Raw genomic sequence first — 18,369 nt, 5'->3', positions numbered from 1 at the left:
AAAAATGTCGCCACAACAATGTAATTTTCATAAGAAAAAGCATTTCAATCTCTTAAAAATGAAAAGAAATTGTGCACCATCCATTGACAAGGATGTTGGTAGATTTTAGGATTTGGTAGATTTAGGAATGTTAAGGAAAGACTACATGTTTATAAGTTATCAGATATCGTCAATGGCAATAATATCACAAAAGTGAAACATTGGCAGATTAATAGGCATGGCCAATATATTAGTCTCTATATGAACATTTTAGTTGACTTGAACAATTGCTGTGTGTTGGTCATTATTTTTTCTTGTTACATCATATTTTGTGGCTGTACAAATATTGTTTTTGATTCAGGCTGTTTTTGTTCATTCCAGTGGTTATGGACAGGTACTGTCAGGTTCATGTTAAGCAGAGCAGACAGACAGAGCAACTTGATCCATGTGAATTAATGTGTGAGCATCACGCCTTTGTTTGAGTGACTGTTTACTCTGCAGCCCTGCCATGACAGTTGACAGGAGGCTGGGCGGCACCTGGTGGTCTGGAATATTTTGACCTTGCAGAAATGGGGAGTTTGCGTACAGTATTTGTATGCATGTATCTGCATTTGCAGTTGTGGTTGTGTGAATTTAACTTGTCACATTGGTCCATTGTTCTAAAACCGACATTGATTCATTGTGCTGTGTCAAAGGTTTACCTATTTGTACACAGCTGCAAATATAAACAATCAATATGTTTGTCCATAATGTACACTGTAATGTCTAATTGGTTGACCTTACTTAGATTTTTCAAGGCAATTGTTTTGCATGCTTTTTGTTATATATCTTTTTCCAAATGTACTTATTTGGCTCAAGTAAACTGAATTAATTTTTTTAAGTAACATTAACTAGTTACAAGTAAACTTTACTCATCTGTGATTAAAGTATCATTGTGTTGGTTAAATTATTTAAATTGGGTTATAACATGTACTATACAGTGTAAAGGAATTTATGACTGGACTCTAGGTTATCCATATGGGACACTGGATTCTACGCAGTACTTCTTAGTGCATATAAATCTACACTTTTGTAAAGTACAGTTGAGTAATAAGAATGGCTTAAACTTAACAGGCTCCAAGTTCACCAGAGGTAACACTAATCACCCTCATGGTGATTTCACAAATATCTCAATTATCAACCAGCTACAACAAAAGTCAAGTCAAGTCAACCTTTATTTATAGAGCACATTTAAAAACAACAGAAGTTGACCCAAAGTGATTTACAGATCAAACAAACAAAATATATAAAAACAGATTGATTTAAGTTAAATATAAAATATAATAAAATAAATAAAAACATTTAAATACAACATCATGTATTAATCAATTTCAACCTATTCAATGATCTATTCAAAAGCCACAGAATAAAAATATGTTTTTAAAAAAGATTTAAAAATTGCTAATGATGAAGCTGACCTCACATGGAAAGGGAGATTATTCCATAGATTAGGACCTATCACAGAAAAGGCACGGTCACCCTTAGATCTATAGTGGCAATGAGGAACCTTCAATAGAAGTTGATCAGAAGACCTAAGCGCTCTGGTTGGGGAGTAAGTGTGTAGAAGGTCACTGATATATTGGGGCGCGAGACCAGATAGTGCCTTGTAGAAAAAAATCAGAATTTTAAAATCGACCCTGAATTTCACTGGAAGCCAGTGTAGAGATGTTAAAACCAGGGAAATGTGATCCCTCTTTCTTGACCCTGTTAAAAGACTAGCTGCCGCGTTTTGAACAAGCTGTAGATGGGATAAAGCAGTTTGGGGCAGACCAATGTACAATGTGTTGCAATAGTCTAACCTTGATGAAATAAGTGAGTGGATCACAATTTACAAGTCTTTATGGGAAAGAAAATGTTTTATTTTAGCGATAGATCTCAGGTGGAAAAAGCTACCCTTGACATCAACACTGATCTGCTTATTGAAAATTAATGATGAGTCTAAAATCACTCCAAGACTCCTCACATGATCTTGTACATTCGACAACAGAGGACCTAACTGGGCAACCAGGCCAGGTAAATAGGACATGGAAGAACCTAAAATCAGAACTTCGGTTTTGCTTTCATTTAATTGAAAGAAATTGTCTGCCAGCCAATGTTTAATATCTTTGAAGCAATTTAGGGCATTCTCAGATGAACAGTTCTTGTCTACACTCACTGCGAAATAAAATTGGGAATCGTCAGCATAACAGTGATAAGATATGCTGTACTTATTAAAAATAGAGCTCAGAGGAAGCATATACAGTGAAAATAACAAGGGTCCTAAAATTGACCCTTGAGGGACACCACACTATATTTGAGCCAAAGTAGAAGAAAAATTACCTAAATTCACAGAGAACATCCTTTCTTTTAGATAGGAGGAAAACCACTGGAGGGTCATCCCCTGGATGCCAACCATACATTCTAGACAATTATGGAGAATATTATGGTCAATAGTGTTGAACACGGCACTGAGATCTAATAAAACTAAGACGACAGGTGAACCTGAATCCATGGAGAATAAAATATCATTAGTGACCTTCAACAATGTAGATTCAGTGCTGTGCAAGTGTCTGAAACCAGACTGAAATGTATCTAAAATGTTAATGTATTTAGATAGGAGCCGAGCTGTGAATAAACAACTCTCTCCAAAATCTTGGAAATAAAAGGCAGTTTGGAGATTGGTCTGTAATTGTTGTGTATTGCCGGATCCAAAAAAAGTTTTTTTTTTTTTAACAAAGGATGTAGAATTGCATGTTTAAAACTACTTGGAAAAACTCCACTTGCTAATGAGCTGTTAATTATAGCTGTCACACTGGAACTGATAGTCATGAAAACTTTTTAAGAAGGCGTGGAGTAAGAATGTCCAGCTTGTAACTGGAACACTTCATCTTAGAGACTACATCTGCTAACTGTTCTGATGTAACTGGTTCAAAGTGAGTCAGGGAGCTGGAGAGGGAAGGAATTAGTGGTTGATCAAATTGTGAAGGTACAATCGCACCTTTAATATGCTCAATTTTGTGAGTAAAGAAGTTTAAAAATGTTTCGCAGTTCTCTTGGGTGGCGTCCAGAAAAGCATTTTTAGTTGGGTTTAAAACAGAATCAATTGTTTTGAACAAAACTTTTAGTCGCTTTGCATTATCAGAGATTAATGTAGAGAAAAACTTGGCTTTAGCTTCCTTTACAGCTCTCTGATAGTTTGTTAAACACTCCTTTAAAATATCATAAGAGATCAGAAGCTTGTCTCGTTTCCACTTGCGCTCAGTTTTTCTGCACTCTTGTCTGAGAGCGCGGGTGACATAATTTAACCAAGGCTGTGAAACACCCTTAATTCTCCTTGGCTTGAGTGGAGCGACATTATCAAGTGTAAAAGTACAAGATTTATTAAAAGCTTCAACCAATGATTCAGTGTCGAGTCCAGTTAAGACATCATCTGTGAAATGCGTTAGATAAAATTGAAAAAAGATTGGCAGTAGAGGAGTGAATGGACCGGGAGTGACGTAAGGGCTGAGATAAAGTAGGGAGAGGACACGTAGACACAACCTCAAATATAATTGAATAATGGTCAGAAATGCCAATACCTAAGACCTCTAAGTTGGACACAGAAAGACCATATGATAACACCAGATCTAATGTATGACCCATATTGTGAGTAGGACCAGTGATGTCGTATAAAATTTAAAGACTCAGCGAGGGAGATAAATTCATTTACCAGAGGTTTTTTAATGGACAGCATACATGAATATTAAAATCCCCAAGAATCAGGAGTCTATCACCACGAGACACCAGTCCAGAGAGAAAGTCCGAAAATTGTTAAATTATTAAATCTGGGAGGTCTGTACACAAGTGCACAGAAAGCAGGACCCAAGATGTCAATCTTTAATAATTGAACCTCAAAACTGGAATGTATGTCCATAGGCAGCATTCTGCATTTAAAAGAGTTTTTAAAAACAGTGGCAATGCCACCTCCTCGTCCTGAAGTATGTGGGGAATTTAAAAAGTCACAACCTGGCGGTGTTAGATCCCCCAGGGCCATTTGTTCGCCAGGATTCAGCCAGGTCTCAGTGATGAATAAAAAGTCCAATGATCGTGATATAAAAAAGTCATTCAGAATAGAAGACTTGTTCGATATCGAACGTGCATTAATGAGGGCCATCTTAATAGTGCCGATATCCGTGTTTTGCGGTGAAATAAAAGATGTGCATTTCAGCAAGCTGAGAATATCAAAATTGACACCCTGCTTCATATCACTTTCACCAGTCGGAGGGCAATGGCATGAAGACCAGATGGCTGGTATGTGGTGGTTGTCAGGGGAATCAGACGGTAATCTGCAGGGATGTCGGCCTGACCCTCGATGGACATACTGGGGGCGACGTGCAATTCCAAGTGCAGCGCAATAATTGTTTACTCCATCTGACAGGCAGTCCTTGGAATTCAAACACCGTAAATCCAGAGATGAGTAGAATAAAACCATATCAGAAGAAAGATGATTGCATGGACTTGCAAACGAGCAGGGGGCTCTCTGCTGAAACTGGCGAGGGCAAACAGTAACCCTCCAGTAGGCCAAGATGTGCAACAGAAGGCAGAACATCCTCAATACATCCACCATCACGACTCGATTTTTCAAAGTCCACGCACTCCAGCCCCACTGGATGATGACGATGGACAGGGAATCAAGTAGCCTAAGACTGCACGTAGCAGTCCCGGCGAAAACCATCGGTGAGTGCAGCTGTGTTAATTTCCTTGAAGTAATCCAGTCAGACATGAGGTGTAGCGTAGATTTCAAACAAACTAAAAAATCACTAGTCCATAAGATTGTCCATAAACGAGAAGTATAAAATTTCGATTTTCTTAGGTCGCTCATACAAAAGGCCACTAAACAAAAGCATTTAAAAACATTGAAAAGAACCCGGAGAGCAGCGGCAGACAAACACGCCAGCGTTCACTCTACTGGAAGTCAGATGCTTTGTGTAAAAAGTATTTTTAAATGGCATCATAAAAGTGCAACGCTCATGACGCAAGACTCTCAAAAAACAGTGAGATGTACCACAATGGCCAAAAATGTCCATCTGGGGCATATATACAAAGACAAACATTAAAAAAAATAGCACATTAGAATGTAAGAACATTATCCTATGTGAACCCTGTGTGAACATTACATTTATTTATACCTTCAGATTTGGTCTTTGCACAATATACAGGAATGCACAGAAAGAAAATATTTAGGAAAAGTGACAGAATACTGCACGCTAAGGTTATCATGTAATTTGTTTTAAGGTGCTTCAGAATAAACCTGCGCTCATGGACCTGTGTATAAGACAATTCTTTCTCCCTCTGCTTTCCTGTGCTGTCCCTGTGTTTCGCCATGCCAGTTTACTGCAGAAGCACAGGGAGTGTCCAGATGACCACAGCACACTGCTCTTGGATAGTAACACAGAGTTAGTGTGACTAATGACTGCACATATAGCACAACTTGTACTCTAAGAATTTGCCTTTACTTCAGCATTTTATGTAATTTACTGATACAAATGGCTTAATGTACAGCCTTCTGCCTCTTATAATGTACTAATGAGTCAACATGTCCTTGAATAATCATTCAGTAAACAGTATTTAGGAATGGATGGGAATTTTTTTGACTAATTCAACCATCTGGTTTTAAGGAGAGAAGTGTGGCATAGCAGAGGCTTTCGTGTTGTATTAGGTTGAATGGAAGCCAAGAATCTCCCAATGGACTTGGCATCTTGGCCACCACAGTAGGACAGCCGTGTCTTCATGCCTCATAATAGCTCCAGTGATCATTAACTGTTATTTGCAAAAATGAACTTTTGTTTTATGGAAAAGAGCAATGTAAAGATACTTCAAAATTTCCCCTTTTGTTCTCCATGGAAAACAGCATACAGGTTTGGAATGACATGAGGATGACTATAAATAATAGAAGAATTTTCGTTTTTGGGTGAACTTTAACAGACGCAGACCCACCTGTCTGTTGTTTTTATGCGTCTCAGTGACCAGCACTGCAGCTCTGTCTGTTGTGCTTCACAGTTGACACTCTTTAGATATTCTGGATCAGACGTGATAAGACATTCATGAAATGTCTTACTTGTGAAGATGTCCACTCTTGGTTGTGTATGGATGAAGAACAGGGTTGATTTCATTAACTCCCTCTGTTCCAACAATGGTCCACGGCTATTAGGTCATCTGATAATAGAACCCGTTTGATGTACAGACATTATGGTTAGAAAAAGCCACTCAGTCTGTGCTTTGATGCAACTGTTTATTGATTCCCTGATTAGACAAGGATTGCATTAGCTCTAACACCTCAAATAATGCTGTAATTTGCTTTCATACCAGCTTTCATACTTGCCTTTCTTGATTAATGTAAAGTGGAAATATTCTTCTGCAGCAGGTTGCAACAAACCGTTAAGATAAGAAAACCCTTATTGATCAAACTGATCTCACAGTGAATTCGGAAACATTAGGTTGATTTTGTTTAGCTAAAATTGGTACTGATATGAGGGCTAGGGTACTGGAACTCATGGAAACAACACGCTGACTTCCCGTGTGATCATGTTGTATTGATAAAACCCAGGTAATTACAACTGGGTACGAAAAGTCTTCATTATTTAAAGGAATAGTTCACCAAAATGAAAATTCTGTCATCATGTACTCACCATCATGTCATTCCAAACCTGTATGCTGTTATTTAATGTGTGGAACAAAAAGGAACATTTCTGAATAGTCTTCACGTAGTTCATAGTGTTCATAGTGACCACATTTGAAGCTCCAAAAAGACAAAAAAGCACCATAAAAGTTGTCCATACGACTTGTGCACTATAGTCCAAGTCTTATGAAACCATAAAAATAGGGGAAAACAGACCAAAATTTTTATAATTATTCACTGATAATCTTCCCCTCCTGTTTGGGAATTGAAGTTGAGCTGTTAACTCGAGAATTGCTGCAACCAGATAATTGAGCTAGTGAGTTAAACTTGAGAACCTTTGTTCATTAGTTGTTGAGTTCAGCTTGACTTAATTATTTAGTTGCAGTTGTTCATAGGTTTTGAGTGACATGAGGGTGAATTAATAATTTTTGAACTCTTCCTTTAAGCAATTAAACTATACACTTAAAAGTTACCTAGGTAAACTCTGAGCTATGGCTGCACAATTAATCATATTTTAATTGCGTTCATGATTTCTGCCTCTCACAGTTAATTAAGCATAATCGTCTGTGATATTAGTGAGCTAGCAAACAGAAATTATCTACTAAAGTTACAAATTGTTGCTCATTTTTATAATAGGCTGTGTCTAAAGATGATAGGTCAAATCACAAGCGCTTTTGAGTGTGTTTTCACCTCACCTGACCAATCGAGCTCTCTTCAGAAGTTCGCCACTGACCAATCACTTTTCAGTTCTGAGCACGCATTGACATACGGAGCTGCAGATGTTTACGAGTATGTTTCATATATTGCTTTGATTGATACAAGGCTTGCATCAGAAAGCTGGAACATGCTGCCTTTGGAGAGTATGTGGAGGTAGGATGAAAATCTGGTGCCTTTCAAACTATTCTGAGATCAGTCATTCAACAGCTCTGTCTGTTCAGCCATTAACTGATTACTCAGCAAGTCAGCTGAATAAACTTTTGTTGCAGCGCAGTATTACAGTGGTTTTAGAGCGGTTCTGTGCTCAGTAGTCATGAATTCCATCTAGTGCTCTCATTATACACCGGCAGCTGTGCTCGGAGTTTGGTTCGGTTCGTGCGCGCTGCTAACGTATGTTGAATGCGCTAAAAAGTGCTCCAGATTGATCTCATTGCACATTTGCATAATTTCAGGTATGTTTGGCCATTACAAATGTCTAAAAAATCTAAAGTAAACCCATGGCACCATGGTTTTGTGGGCTGAGGAGGAGATAAGAGCATTTCACCATGTTTGGATGGAGCATCAGAGCATGCCAAAACTGTTGCCAACAGAAAAAACACACACACTTCCTTCAGTTTTTTTTTTTTTTTTTTTTTTTTTACATCAAAGTAAAGGCTTGAGACCGTTTAGCATTGCCGCCTGCTAAATTATTTGCATGGGAAAACCCTTAAATTGGAGGTAAAGCATGAGCAAAACATGTCTTAATTTCGGTCAAAAGGAATAATTTACTCGTTTGTAGTTTAACACTTTGTTCAACATGAGAGCTGCTGTTAAATGTAATTTTATTTAAGAAAAAAATATCAAAGCTGTGGCAACAGTATACATATATTTTTATCCAAATCGTGCAACCCTGCAATAAAAATAAATAAATAAATAAAACTTCAAAGGGCAGAATAATCGTGATTAATAATCGTGATTAAAATTTTAAGCAAAATAATCTTGATTATCATTTTGACCATTATCGTGCAGTCCTACTCTGAGCATTGAACTTTGATCTCACTGTAAGAACACTGTAAGGGTGGGACTCTTGGAAAATGATACATTTAGTCCTGGTTCGCTTAGCGTTCACACTGGCATTTTTAACACCGAACGTAACGATACAAAACAAAAGACATAACGATAAAGTCACAACCTGATTGGATAGCTTTTATGATGTATATTTTGCGACGGAACTTGCTGAACATCCAAAACAATGCTGGCTGCTGGGCTAAATGCGCTATATATATATATATATATATATATATATGGTGGTATTTTTACCAGCTGAGAACAAACAAAGAGCTAATAAAATGTGTAAAGAAGTCAAAACAGCACCAGGAATTCCTTCGCTGCACACACAAACGAAGATATGCTGCAAGGGCGGCTGACGGCGGTTCCGACGCCTGTACCGAACTGTAATGGGCAACATAGCTCCTATGATGAGAAGAACCAGGTATGCTTAAGGCCAGTATTATAGGCAAATTGCTTCCTGTTATTGGTCCGTTTAGATGTCTTTGGTCCATGCTGCGTTCATATATCAGTTGAACCGCACCAGAGTTCATTTGGAAGTGGACTGAGACCCACAATATAGGGGGTCTCGGTCCACTTGTTTGGTGTGCACCAAGGTTTGGATGGCAGCATTCACACTTGTTCAAATGAACCGCACTAACAGAGCAATCGTACCAGAGTTTGTTTTAATCGAACCAAACCTGCCAAGTGTGAACACACCCTAAGATCACTCATAGTGCAAAGTTCAACACTTCAGACAACACTTCAAATTTGAAATCAGTTGCTTTAAGACATTAAAAACTGTCTCTGTTATTTTAGCATTAGGGTACAACGGGGATAAAGGCCCCCTGTGATGAAAGACACATATGATTTTATTTCCTCCCAAAACACAAAATAGCAGCAAAAAGTACCACAGCACTTTCCTTAATACCTATTTGTCACTATACACTGCAAAAGTTTCCTGATCCATGAGATCAATGCGTGTAATGACTGAAGGTTGTTTTTGGCAATTTGATCTAATATTTAAATACAAAAGATGTTATTTATTTGTTCAAGATGATTAAATCAAAAGTTTTTCAATAACTATCCAATAAGCAAAAGGATAGTATTTGGGGTAAACCCCCCCTGTTGTAGGGGCTAAAGGCCAGCCATAAAACACATAGTTTTTCTTAAGTGGGGGGAATATACTGTATTTGTGTGATTTTTTTTTTTAAAGTGGGCTCACATTAACTGAACCAATCATAATGGAGATTAATTTGTTAATAGAATACTTGAGATGTTATGAAATGCCAAATGTAGTTGAAATTAACAGGAAATGGTGCACCCTTTTCTGAATTTAATTTGTTACTCAAAAAAGCATTTTGCTGTCTCAACATTATTTGCATTAGTTGACAAACTTTGCCCTATAACTATTGCCCCTATATCTACACAATATCACTATAAACCCCCGGGTGTCTTTTACCCCAAGTGTGTGGGCCTTCTATCCCAAGTGTGGTGTAAAAGGCCCCCTCCCCACCTTTTTTTAAAAACGTAATTTTAATCAAAACAAAAAATTGTTTTCAATTTTGATACATTTTGTGACCAGAAAAAAGCAAAATTTCCTTCAGGGGTGCCTTTAGCCCCAATGTACCATACTCTTAGACAAACAAACAGGATTTGGAAGCAGCGTCAGGAAATATCTCTGCTGTAGTCTGTCCAGTCCACGTCTGCACTTAAAACCGGACATATAAGGATAAAGAGCCACAGATGCATAAATTCTATTAGTGCTCTGTGACTCATTGCATCTGCCCTAGACCCAGCAACTCGAAATACTGCTTATACAACTTTCAGTATGAAAAATCAAACTAGTAATATGGAATAAATCCCTTACTGATGACACAGAGTCCTACAAAATTAGTGGAAATACATATATGTAGGCTATTTGACAGAATAGCGACAGAAATGGGGTTTTTCAAAGTGACAGTGCATTCATGGTATACATTTGATCAGTTTATGTGTTCCCTGAGAAATTAAACATGACCTTGGCATTGCAATTGCCATACAGTAACAGCTGACCTTCTGAAACCAACAGGATATACTATACTTCATCTCTTAAACATAATTTTATAATTACTATGCATGCAGCTTTTATGGCCTCATATTAATTGAGATACTACATGGAATATTTGTATTTTTAAAAATTAATTTGTTAATGCAGGTTCATTTTAAATTTACTAATGAAGGCAAAAAGTTGTTTAAAAATGGTGAAAGAAATGGTGAGCACAGCACCCAAAATATTCCCTTATGCAGTCACATTAATTTTAATCTAAAATCTTGATATGGATAAAATCTGAATATAAGCCTGTGTTACAATCCAATTAAACACCATCTCTTTGAGAGAAAGGTTTTAGAATGGGGCATTAAGATTGGGGCATTAAGTGGGAAATATTGTTAAAGACCCTTAGAACCTTAAACTAAAGAGATGGTTAATACAACTACTAAGACTGTATTGTACTAATATTCAGTTTCAGTTTGTGTATTGTCTAAAGAATATAATTTTTAATATTGAAGCCTATGAAACTGTTACATCAAGAGATTCATCATATGGCTAGGTAATACAGCTATATAATACATATATAGGTAATACAACCCTAATTTCCAATCACAGCTTTCATGCGTCTTGGCATGCTCTCTACCAGTCTTTCACATTGCTGTTGGGTGACTTTATGCCACTCCTGGCACAAAAATTCAAGCAGCTCGGCTTTGTTTGATGGCTTGTGGCCATCAATCTTCCTCTTGATCACATTCCAGAGGTTTTCAATGGGGTTCAGGTCTGGAGATTGGGCAGGCCATGAAAGGGTCTTGATCCGGTGGTCCTCCATCCACACCTTGATTGACCTGGCTGTGTAGCATAGAGCATTGTCCTGCTGGAAAAAACAATCCTTAGAGATGGGGAACATTGTCAGAGCAGAAAGAAGCAAGTTTTCTTCCAGGATAACCTTGTATGTGGCTTGATTCATGCGTCCTTCACAAAGAAGAATCTGCCCGATTACAGACTAGCTAAAGCACCCCAAGATCATCACCGATCCTCCACCAGATTTCACAGTGGGTGCGAGACACTGTGGCTTGAAGGCCTCTCCAGGTCTCCGTCTAACCATTAGATGACCAGGTGGAGGATCGGTGATGATCTAGGGGTGCTTCAGCAAGGCTGGAATCGGGCAGTTCATTTTACTCAAACACATACCTATAAATAGTAAATCCAGAGAAACTGATAATTTTGCAGTGGTCTCTTAATTTTTTCCATATATATATATGTGTGTGTGTGTGTGTCATTAAATGTTTTTATGTAATTTAGTGTAATATATTGCCAGCGAAATTATTGTGAAAATATTGTGAAAATTCAACACAACCACCCAGCCATAATTGGAGGTATAAATTGGGAAATAAGATTCCAGAGAAAATCTTTGTATGTAATCTATTTAAAATGCTAATATTAATGTCTAGAAATACTAGTTGGTAAGACCAATCATGACCTCATTAATGTCGACACTAAGGCACATTTTTTCTTCAAGATCTTATTTGAGAGGGTGTGATAACAGTGCGATTCCAGTACTATAAACTGTGTCTGGTCCAGACTGTTCACAGTGGCTCTGACTGCAGGGGGCCATTAAGCTCATTAACAGAATGTGAGAAACAGTATTGTATCTTACACTTTGCATGCTAAGCAAGCAACATTAAAACTTAAACAGTTTCTTAATATTGCATGTTTTCAGTGATCGAATGTTTTGGAGTTGTAGCTGTAGTAATAATGTTTTTGGCTTTGAAAAAATGTGCCAAAATAGCAATCCATTTTAAAATTATGATTTATGAACTATATTTTAAGTCTTTTAGAAGCACTCGATAGGGTTCAAAATCTGGCAAATCCACATTTATTGGGCAGAAAAGGGCAGCTAGTTCGTTCTGCTCGCTTACCCCCCTTTTTTCTACAGAAAATAATAGTATCATATTTGTTTTGAGCAATCCGAGTATATTATAACCAAACTTCACTTTTGGGTAAGCTAAGTAGATGATACTGAACTTTCATTTTTCATGTTTCTCACAACTCTGTCTGAATGTACATCTTAGGCAGGGTAGATAACACACCATATTTAATTTAACACAAATGAAAACAAAGCTGTGAGGGATAGAAGTACAGTTTGTACAAAAGGTTGTGTACTTAAAGTAGGTGGCGATCATTCAGCTGACCAAGCATTGAAGATAACTCTTTCCAAAATATTTCCAGTGGACAAAAATCCTGAAAAATTGGTTGTGAAAAATTAGACGGGATGTCAAACAGTTCAAAACATTGAAAAAATTTTGCTTATGACCCTCACAGCCTTGTTTTCATTTCAGACAGACAGACAGACAGACAGATAGATACAGTAGATAGTCATTTTCTGCTGTTCAGTGGAAATTATGTCCAGTTGGAGGCCAAATAATCCAGAGAACATGCAGAGAGAGAGAGAGAGAGAGAGAAGGGATAAGTAGAAAAAGAAAGAGGGCAGGACAGCAGAGGAAAAACACTGAGAACAGAAGAATGATAGAAGGAAGGGCTGCTGTGATGTCAGCGTGCTGTGAGGGGGAGTGCGGCTGACTCTGAAGGGGGTGGGGAGGGAGAGAGAGTGAGGGGGGCTGCAGTGGTGTTTCTTGGTTACTGGGCTTGGCTAGAGCGAGCAAGAAATCAAGCAATAATGTCTGCTCGAGAATATCCACAACCCTGCCTAGTGTGGTGATCAAGACCAGGGATAATCTTTCTAGTGTTTTTGTGTGTGGGAGGATGTGTATTTGGACAATTAGGCCCATGTGTAATGCGTTTTCTCTTTGCCACAAGACAGCTGCCATTTCGGGCTGAGAGAAACTAATCTTTCACTTTCTATGTGTTTTCTAGGCTAGCAGAAAAGCAGGTGCATTATTAAAGTCTCTTTCTCTCTTTCTGAATGCAGAGGAAGGAACTGGGAGGAATTTTAGGAAGTGCCATTTAAAGTCTCCCACTTTTTTCTCCCTTCCTCCTGCAGCATTGAAGAGCCAGTGAGCAGAGGTGCAGGACTCACACTAATCAAATATTTGGACAACTATTAATTCTTTATTATTAATATTTCTAACTATTTATAATAATTGTAAAGTCATCATAACTGTTAAGTAACACAAATGGAATTATGAAAGTTATGGAGTGACCAAAAGTGTTGAACAAAAAGCTTCTTCAAAGGAGCCACTCGGGCATTTTCTTAACCAACTTCTTGAGGTGGCACCTGGGATGCTTTTTAAATTGAAGGAGTACCATATATGCTGGACATTTGTTGGATGCTTTGCCTTCATTATCTGGTCCAACTTATCCATAAATAATAATAATAATTTAATTTAATAAAAATTAATAATAACTAATTATTATTATTATTATTATTTATTTTGTTTATTATCAATTAATTATATTTAATTAATAATAATTTATTATTAATAACAATAATAATAATTGTTCTTATTATCTATATTATTAATTTTAAAAAGAATAATTTTGTAAAGAAATTCATATGTGAACAGTATATATTTGTAAAGCAATGAAGCATTTAGATCAAAAGGTGTTTTTTAGAGAAAAGAAAGAGAGAAAAGTTCCAGTCGAGACTCCAGAGCACTGCATTCTGATGCACAAGCTGGAAGTGAAAGATAGCACAGTAAATCTGACATTAAAGTTTAGCCATGAGAAACCAGGAGTTCAGTAGATATTTTCATGTCTTTACACTGCAGCTGGTGTGCATCACACTGCACTCATCTTAGATATGACCTCCACCAGCATGATGCTGCTGTCACTGATGCAGCTGATCTCAGCGTTGTGTTTGGTTTACTTTTACTTGACATTTCAAGGACCCGCCCTCAGCTTGTAGTCTGTTCTTCCTAACTAACAGGGAACATTCCAACAACACTGGCTAATGATATGTAAAGGTTTAGGTACAAATGTTAAAATAATATAATTGGAACATCCTTATGACATTATTATTCAATATTTGATATTTGTGTCATGTTTTAAAAAAGCTACAACATTGTGTGTCCTTTAAACTAGATTTCTAGTGAACACTGATAAAACAGTTGGCAAATTTAAGTTTTCGGGAATGTTATGTTAATCTTTTTTTTTTTCTTTTTTTTTTCGCTGCCTTAATTTACACATTTCAAACCATGACTTGCACTGCACACAAATAACTAATATTGGCATTATATTCATGATGTTAGCCAGAGGGGAACTGGCCCCTACAGTGAGCCTGGTTTCTCCCAAGGTTATTTTTCTCCATTAACCAACATCTTATGGAGTTTTGTGTTCCTTGCCTCAGTCGCCTTCGGCTTTAATTTTTATACACAATTTACAGTCATATTTAATCAAACTATATAATGATCACTCTAAGACTTTATAGATTTTACAGTTTAATTTTTTTTTGTTAATGCATGATTTCTTGTAAAGCTGCTGTGAAACGATGTGTGTTGTGAAAAGCGCTATACAAATAAAAATGACTTGACTTTAAATAACCTTTTGCCTGCGTTAGTATGATTGGACATGTTTACATTCCCACAACCACAATGTAACATTTGGAAAACGTTTTAAAAACTGCTTTACAATCCGAAAAAAGTTTTAAAAGATTTTAGATGTTTCATTGTTTTACTTTTGGATTGATTTCTCCTTTATAGGGAAGCCAATTAAGATGTAACAGTAAACAACAAAGAGGGGTCAGAAATTAACATGATGAGCCAGATTTGAACTCCACAGCGCAATATGTATGGGATAATGTTCATTCAGCCAGTTGTTATTGCAAAATAAAGCCCAACAGGGTGATCAGGAGGGTGTTGTATCACCATGAAGGGGTTTATTTCGCATTAACAACCATCTGACTATACATTATCCTGCTTTTTACGGCTACTAACCAAGTAAATAAATACATAGAGATTAAATAACCTATTGATTTGCATTGAAATTATGTAATTGTGTGAGAAGAAATAAATCGCTGATCAGCTTAATTCCACCTCTGGTTTGCGTCAGAGTTCTGTTGGTTTTTATTTTGTAATTAATGAACGTCTGACTGCTTATTGTGTATCTTATTACAAGACTACTTGCCAATTAATAAATGCACATGAAACATTGATTTGAGTTGAAATTATTTTATTAGCCTACTTGTAGAGATCGCACAGTGAACCGAGAAGCAGGAAGATGACTTGCACATTAGTAATACCCAGATGAGCGGCCTGATATGTGGATGTGCGGTTGTTACTCATAGATATCAGACAGCTAGATGGCACCATTGACCAATCAGAATCGAGTATTCCAGAGAGCTGTGTAATAAGTCCGAGTACATGCACTATTCAGTAGCCGGGCCAGTTTTTGTATATTGGCTTCACAAATTTCTTAGAAAGCAGGCTTCCTGCGATGTTTGCAATAGGCTGTTGTGACCGTTGCTTTGCAAATTTTGTCTAAAATGCTGATTTAATTTGATGTTTTGAATGCTGTCGTTAATGTGTTGGTTCACTTTGACTGTAGGTCACATGATCTGTGTTATTGTTTTTGCTTGTTGTATGTTGTTTAAGAGGAAGGTCCCTCAAAGCTTCTGCCATGCGGCATGTGTCACAGTTATGGGCCCCAGTGCAGTGCAATGCCTTAATCTTCACGTGAGCAGTGTCTTGCTTTCAGGAGACAAATTCCTAACATCCCCAAGCAGTCATACTGCTCAGTTACAGAAAACATACTCATTTTGTTTTGTAGATCATGGTACTGTTGTGTGTATTAGAAGTTAAACCTATGCTAATTCGGTATGCTCAGTTCCTTGATACTGAGCATCAACATGTCAGTGTTCTTGTTAGTTGGTTCGAGGGTTAATCTGTTTTGTGTCTGAGTAGACAGATGTTCAGATGGATGTGTGTCACGGATATAGCTGACAGCTTAAACTCCTGCTTTCAGAGACTTCTATTCTGAATGTATTTATCCCTCCCCTTACAATCCATCCCCAACTGAAAACCCAGTTTATATGTCATATACTGTATACTTAAACACTGAAATGGTCCAGGAATGCTAAATTAATATATGGAATTACCTTAGTAGCAACTTGCCATGCATTAAAAAAATAATTATAATAATAATAATTATTATTCTGTAATTTTATGGGTTATTATTTCAACAATGGGCATTTTTGGCCCTGTGAACTGCGATGTTTTTAATTTCTTCTACCAAACAAATGTCACTTCTACCACATATCAAATTATGATTCATTCTGTGGTGAAAATGACATATGAAATATGTTTTAAATAGAATTGCTGACGTCTTTGCTTTGCTAAGGCCAATTTCTTAGGTAGCATCGTATGTATCCTAATAATAAAAAAAAGAAAATCACACTTTTTGCATAATTCGACAGTTAAAGTTTGATTGGAAATGATGCACAATAAAAATATTCTGTTCACAAGTGATATATACCTTGATTTTACTTTGATTTCTTTAGACATCAACAATATTTTATCTCAAGCATGTGCTTCACTGACCCTGTAATCTCCTTGGCAACCAAGTACACTAACTTCTAAAAACACTATTATTAGTGGCAAAATTGTTGGTTGTGGTAAAAATGACAGCACAACTGAGGGACAGTTGTAATTTGTGTAAAACTTAATATAAATGTTTTTCACACAATAAATATTGAAATGGTTTGTGTTTATTTATTTATTTTTTTACTTTAATATATGTTTGAAAATGTAATAATAAATATTTAATATCATGGATTTTCATATTTTAAGATTGAAAGTCTTGGTCTGGGACAATAAAATCTATAGATAAAAAGGTTGTGAAAAGTAGCAAAAATAACTGGTGAAGGATTGGCAAAAGGTTTCCAAAACAGTTTTAAAGTGAAAAAAATTCAAATAAAAATTCAATCTGTTTTTCTATTTCATTTAGTTTTTATTTGAAATCAACCTCTAAGACATAAAAGTGCCCATAGTTGAGGAATCACTCATATATGAAATCAAAGCCATTGACAGCTTGACAATGTAAATGGACAGTTTTCCTTGGCCTTTGGATATATGCAGGGGATTAGATGAAAGAGGTCTGTATGTGTATATACCAGACCTTGAGGCCATTCCACAGCTTTACTCAAAGATGAATGTTCTGTGTGTCTCTCTCTCTCTTTTAGTCTAAGAGACTTCTGTCTCTTCATTTGAATGCCTCTCATGATGGCCAAGCGGGAAAGCGGCAGCACCAGTCCAGTGGTGCGTCAGATAGACAAGCAGTTCTTGGTGTGCAGCATCTGTCTGGAGCATTACCACAACCCCAAAGTCCTGCCCTGCCTGCACACCTTCTGCGAGAGGTAAACACCCACATCACGAGAAAGTACCATGTGCATGAATGAACAAATGATTGCAATCACACTCTTTAAATTCCAAAAGCAATTTACTGTGAGCAAAAGACCTTTTGTTTAGAGCAAAGGGCTACCAGCATAAGAAAGCCTAGACTATTTTGTCTAGCAACTCTAACCCCATATTTATAAAATTAACATATATTAACTTTTTGCAAATCTGTCATCTCACTTCATGTTTGCTCACAACAGTTCAGAGAAGCAACTGTAGCTCTGGTTAATTGTGTGGGTATGGTTTTACTACAAATACCATAGTTCAGCTATAGTTACTGTAGTAAAACCATGGTAAATTTTGTGGTTACCATGGTTTTACTACAAATACCATACGATGGTAATACCAACGATGGTTGCTGTAGTAAAACCTTAATTAACCTTTATTAAAATTAACCATGGTTTTACTACAGTCATGGCTGGGTCATTTTCAAAAAATGTTGACATTCTGAAATATAAAAAATGTAAGATTAAATATGTTTTTAATTTAAAAAAAACAATTCTCTTAAAAGATTAATTTTCTAAGAAGGTGTCAATAGACCTTTTTCACACTCCCATGTTTTGGAACGCGGAAGAAAACCATTGCAGAGT

At 36.8% G+C, this 18,369-nt stretch overlaps 1 protein-coding gene across 1 annotated transcript in view; it reads left to right on the top strand.

Annotated features, from left to right (window-relative positions):
• The window catches only part of LOC127429465 (tripartite motif-containing protein 3-like), a 44,345-nt gene that overhangs the window by 3,371 nt on the left and 22,605 nt on the right, over positions 1-18,369 (top strand). Inside the window, exon 2 of the mRNA XM_051678456.1 lies at positions 17,566-17,739. Coding sequence (XP_051534416.1) covers positions 17,594-17,739 — 146 coding nt within the window. The 5' untranslated portion in view covers positions 17,566-17,593. The remainder of the gene's footprint in view (positions 1-17,565; positions 17,740-18,369) is intronic.

This window comes from Myxocyprinus asiaticus, chromosome 39 (genome assembly GCF_019703515.2).
Source record: "Myxocyprinus asiaticus isolate MX2 ecotype Aquarium Trade chromosome 39, UBuf_Myxa_2, whole genome shotgun sequence".
Classification (NCBI taxonomy): domain Eukaryota; kingdom Metazoa; phylum Chordata; class Actinopteri; order Cypriniformes; family Catostomidae; genus Myxocyprinus; species Myxocyprinus asiaticus.
This window is presented reverse-complemented; position numbering and strand designations above follow the sequence as displayed.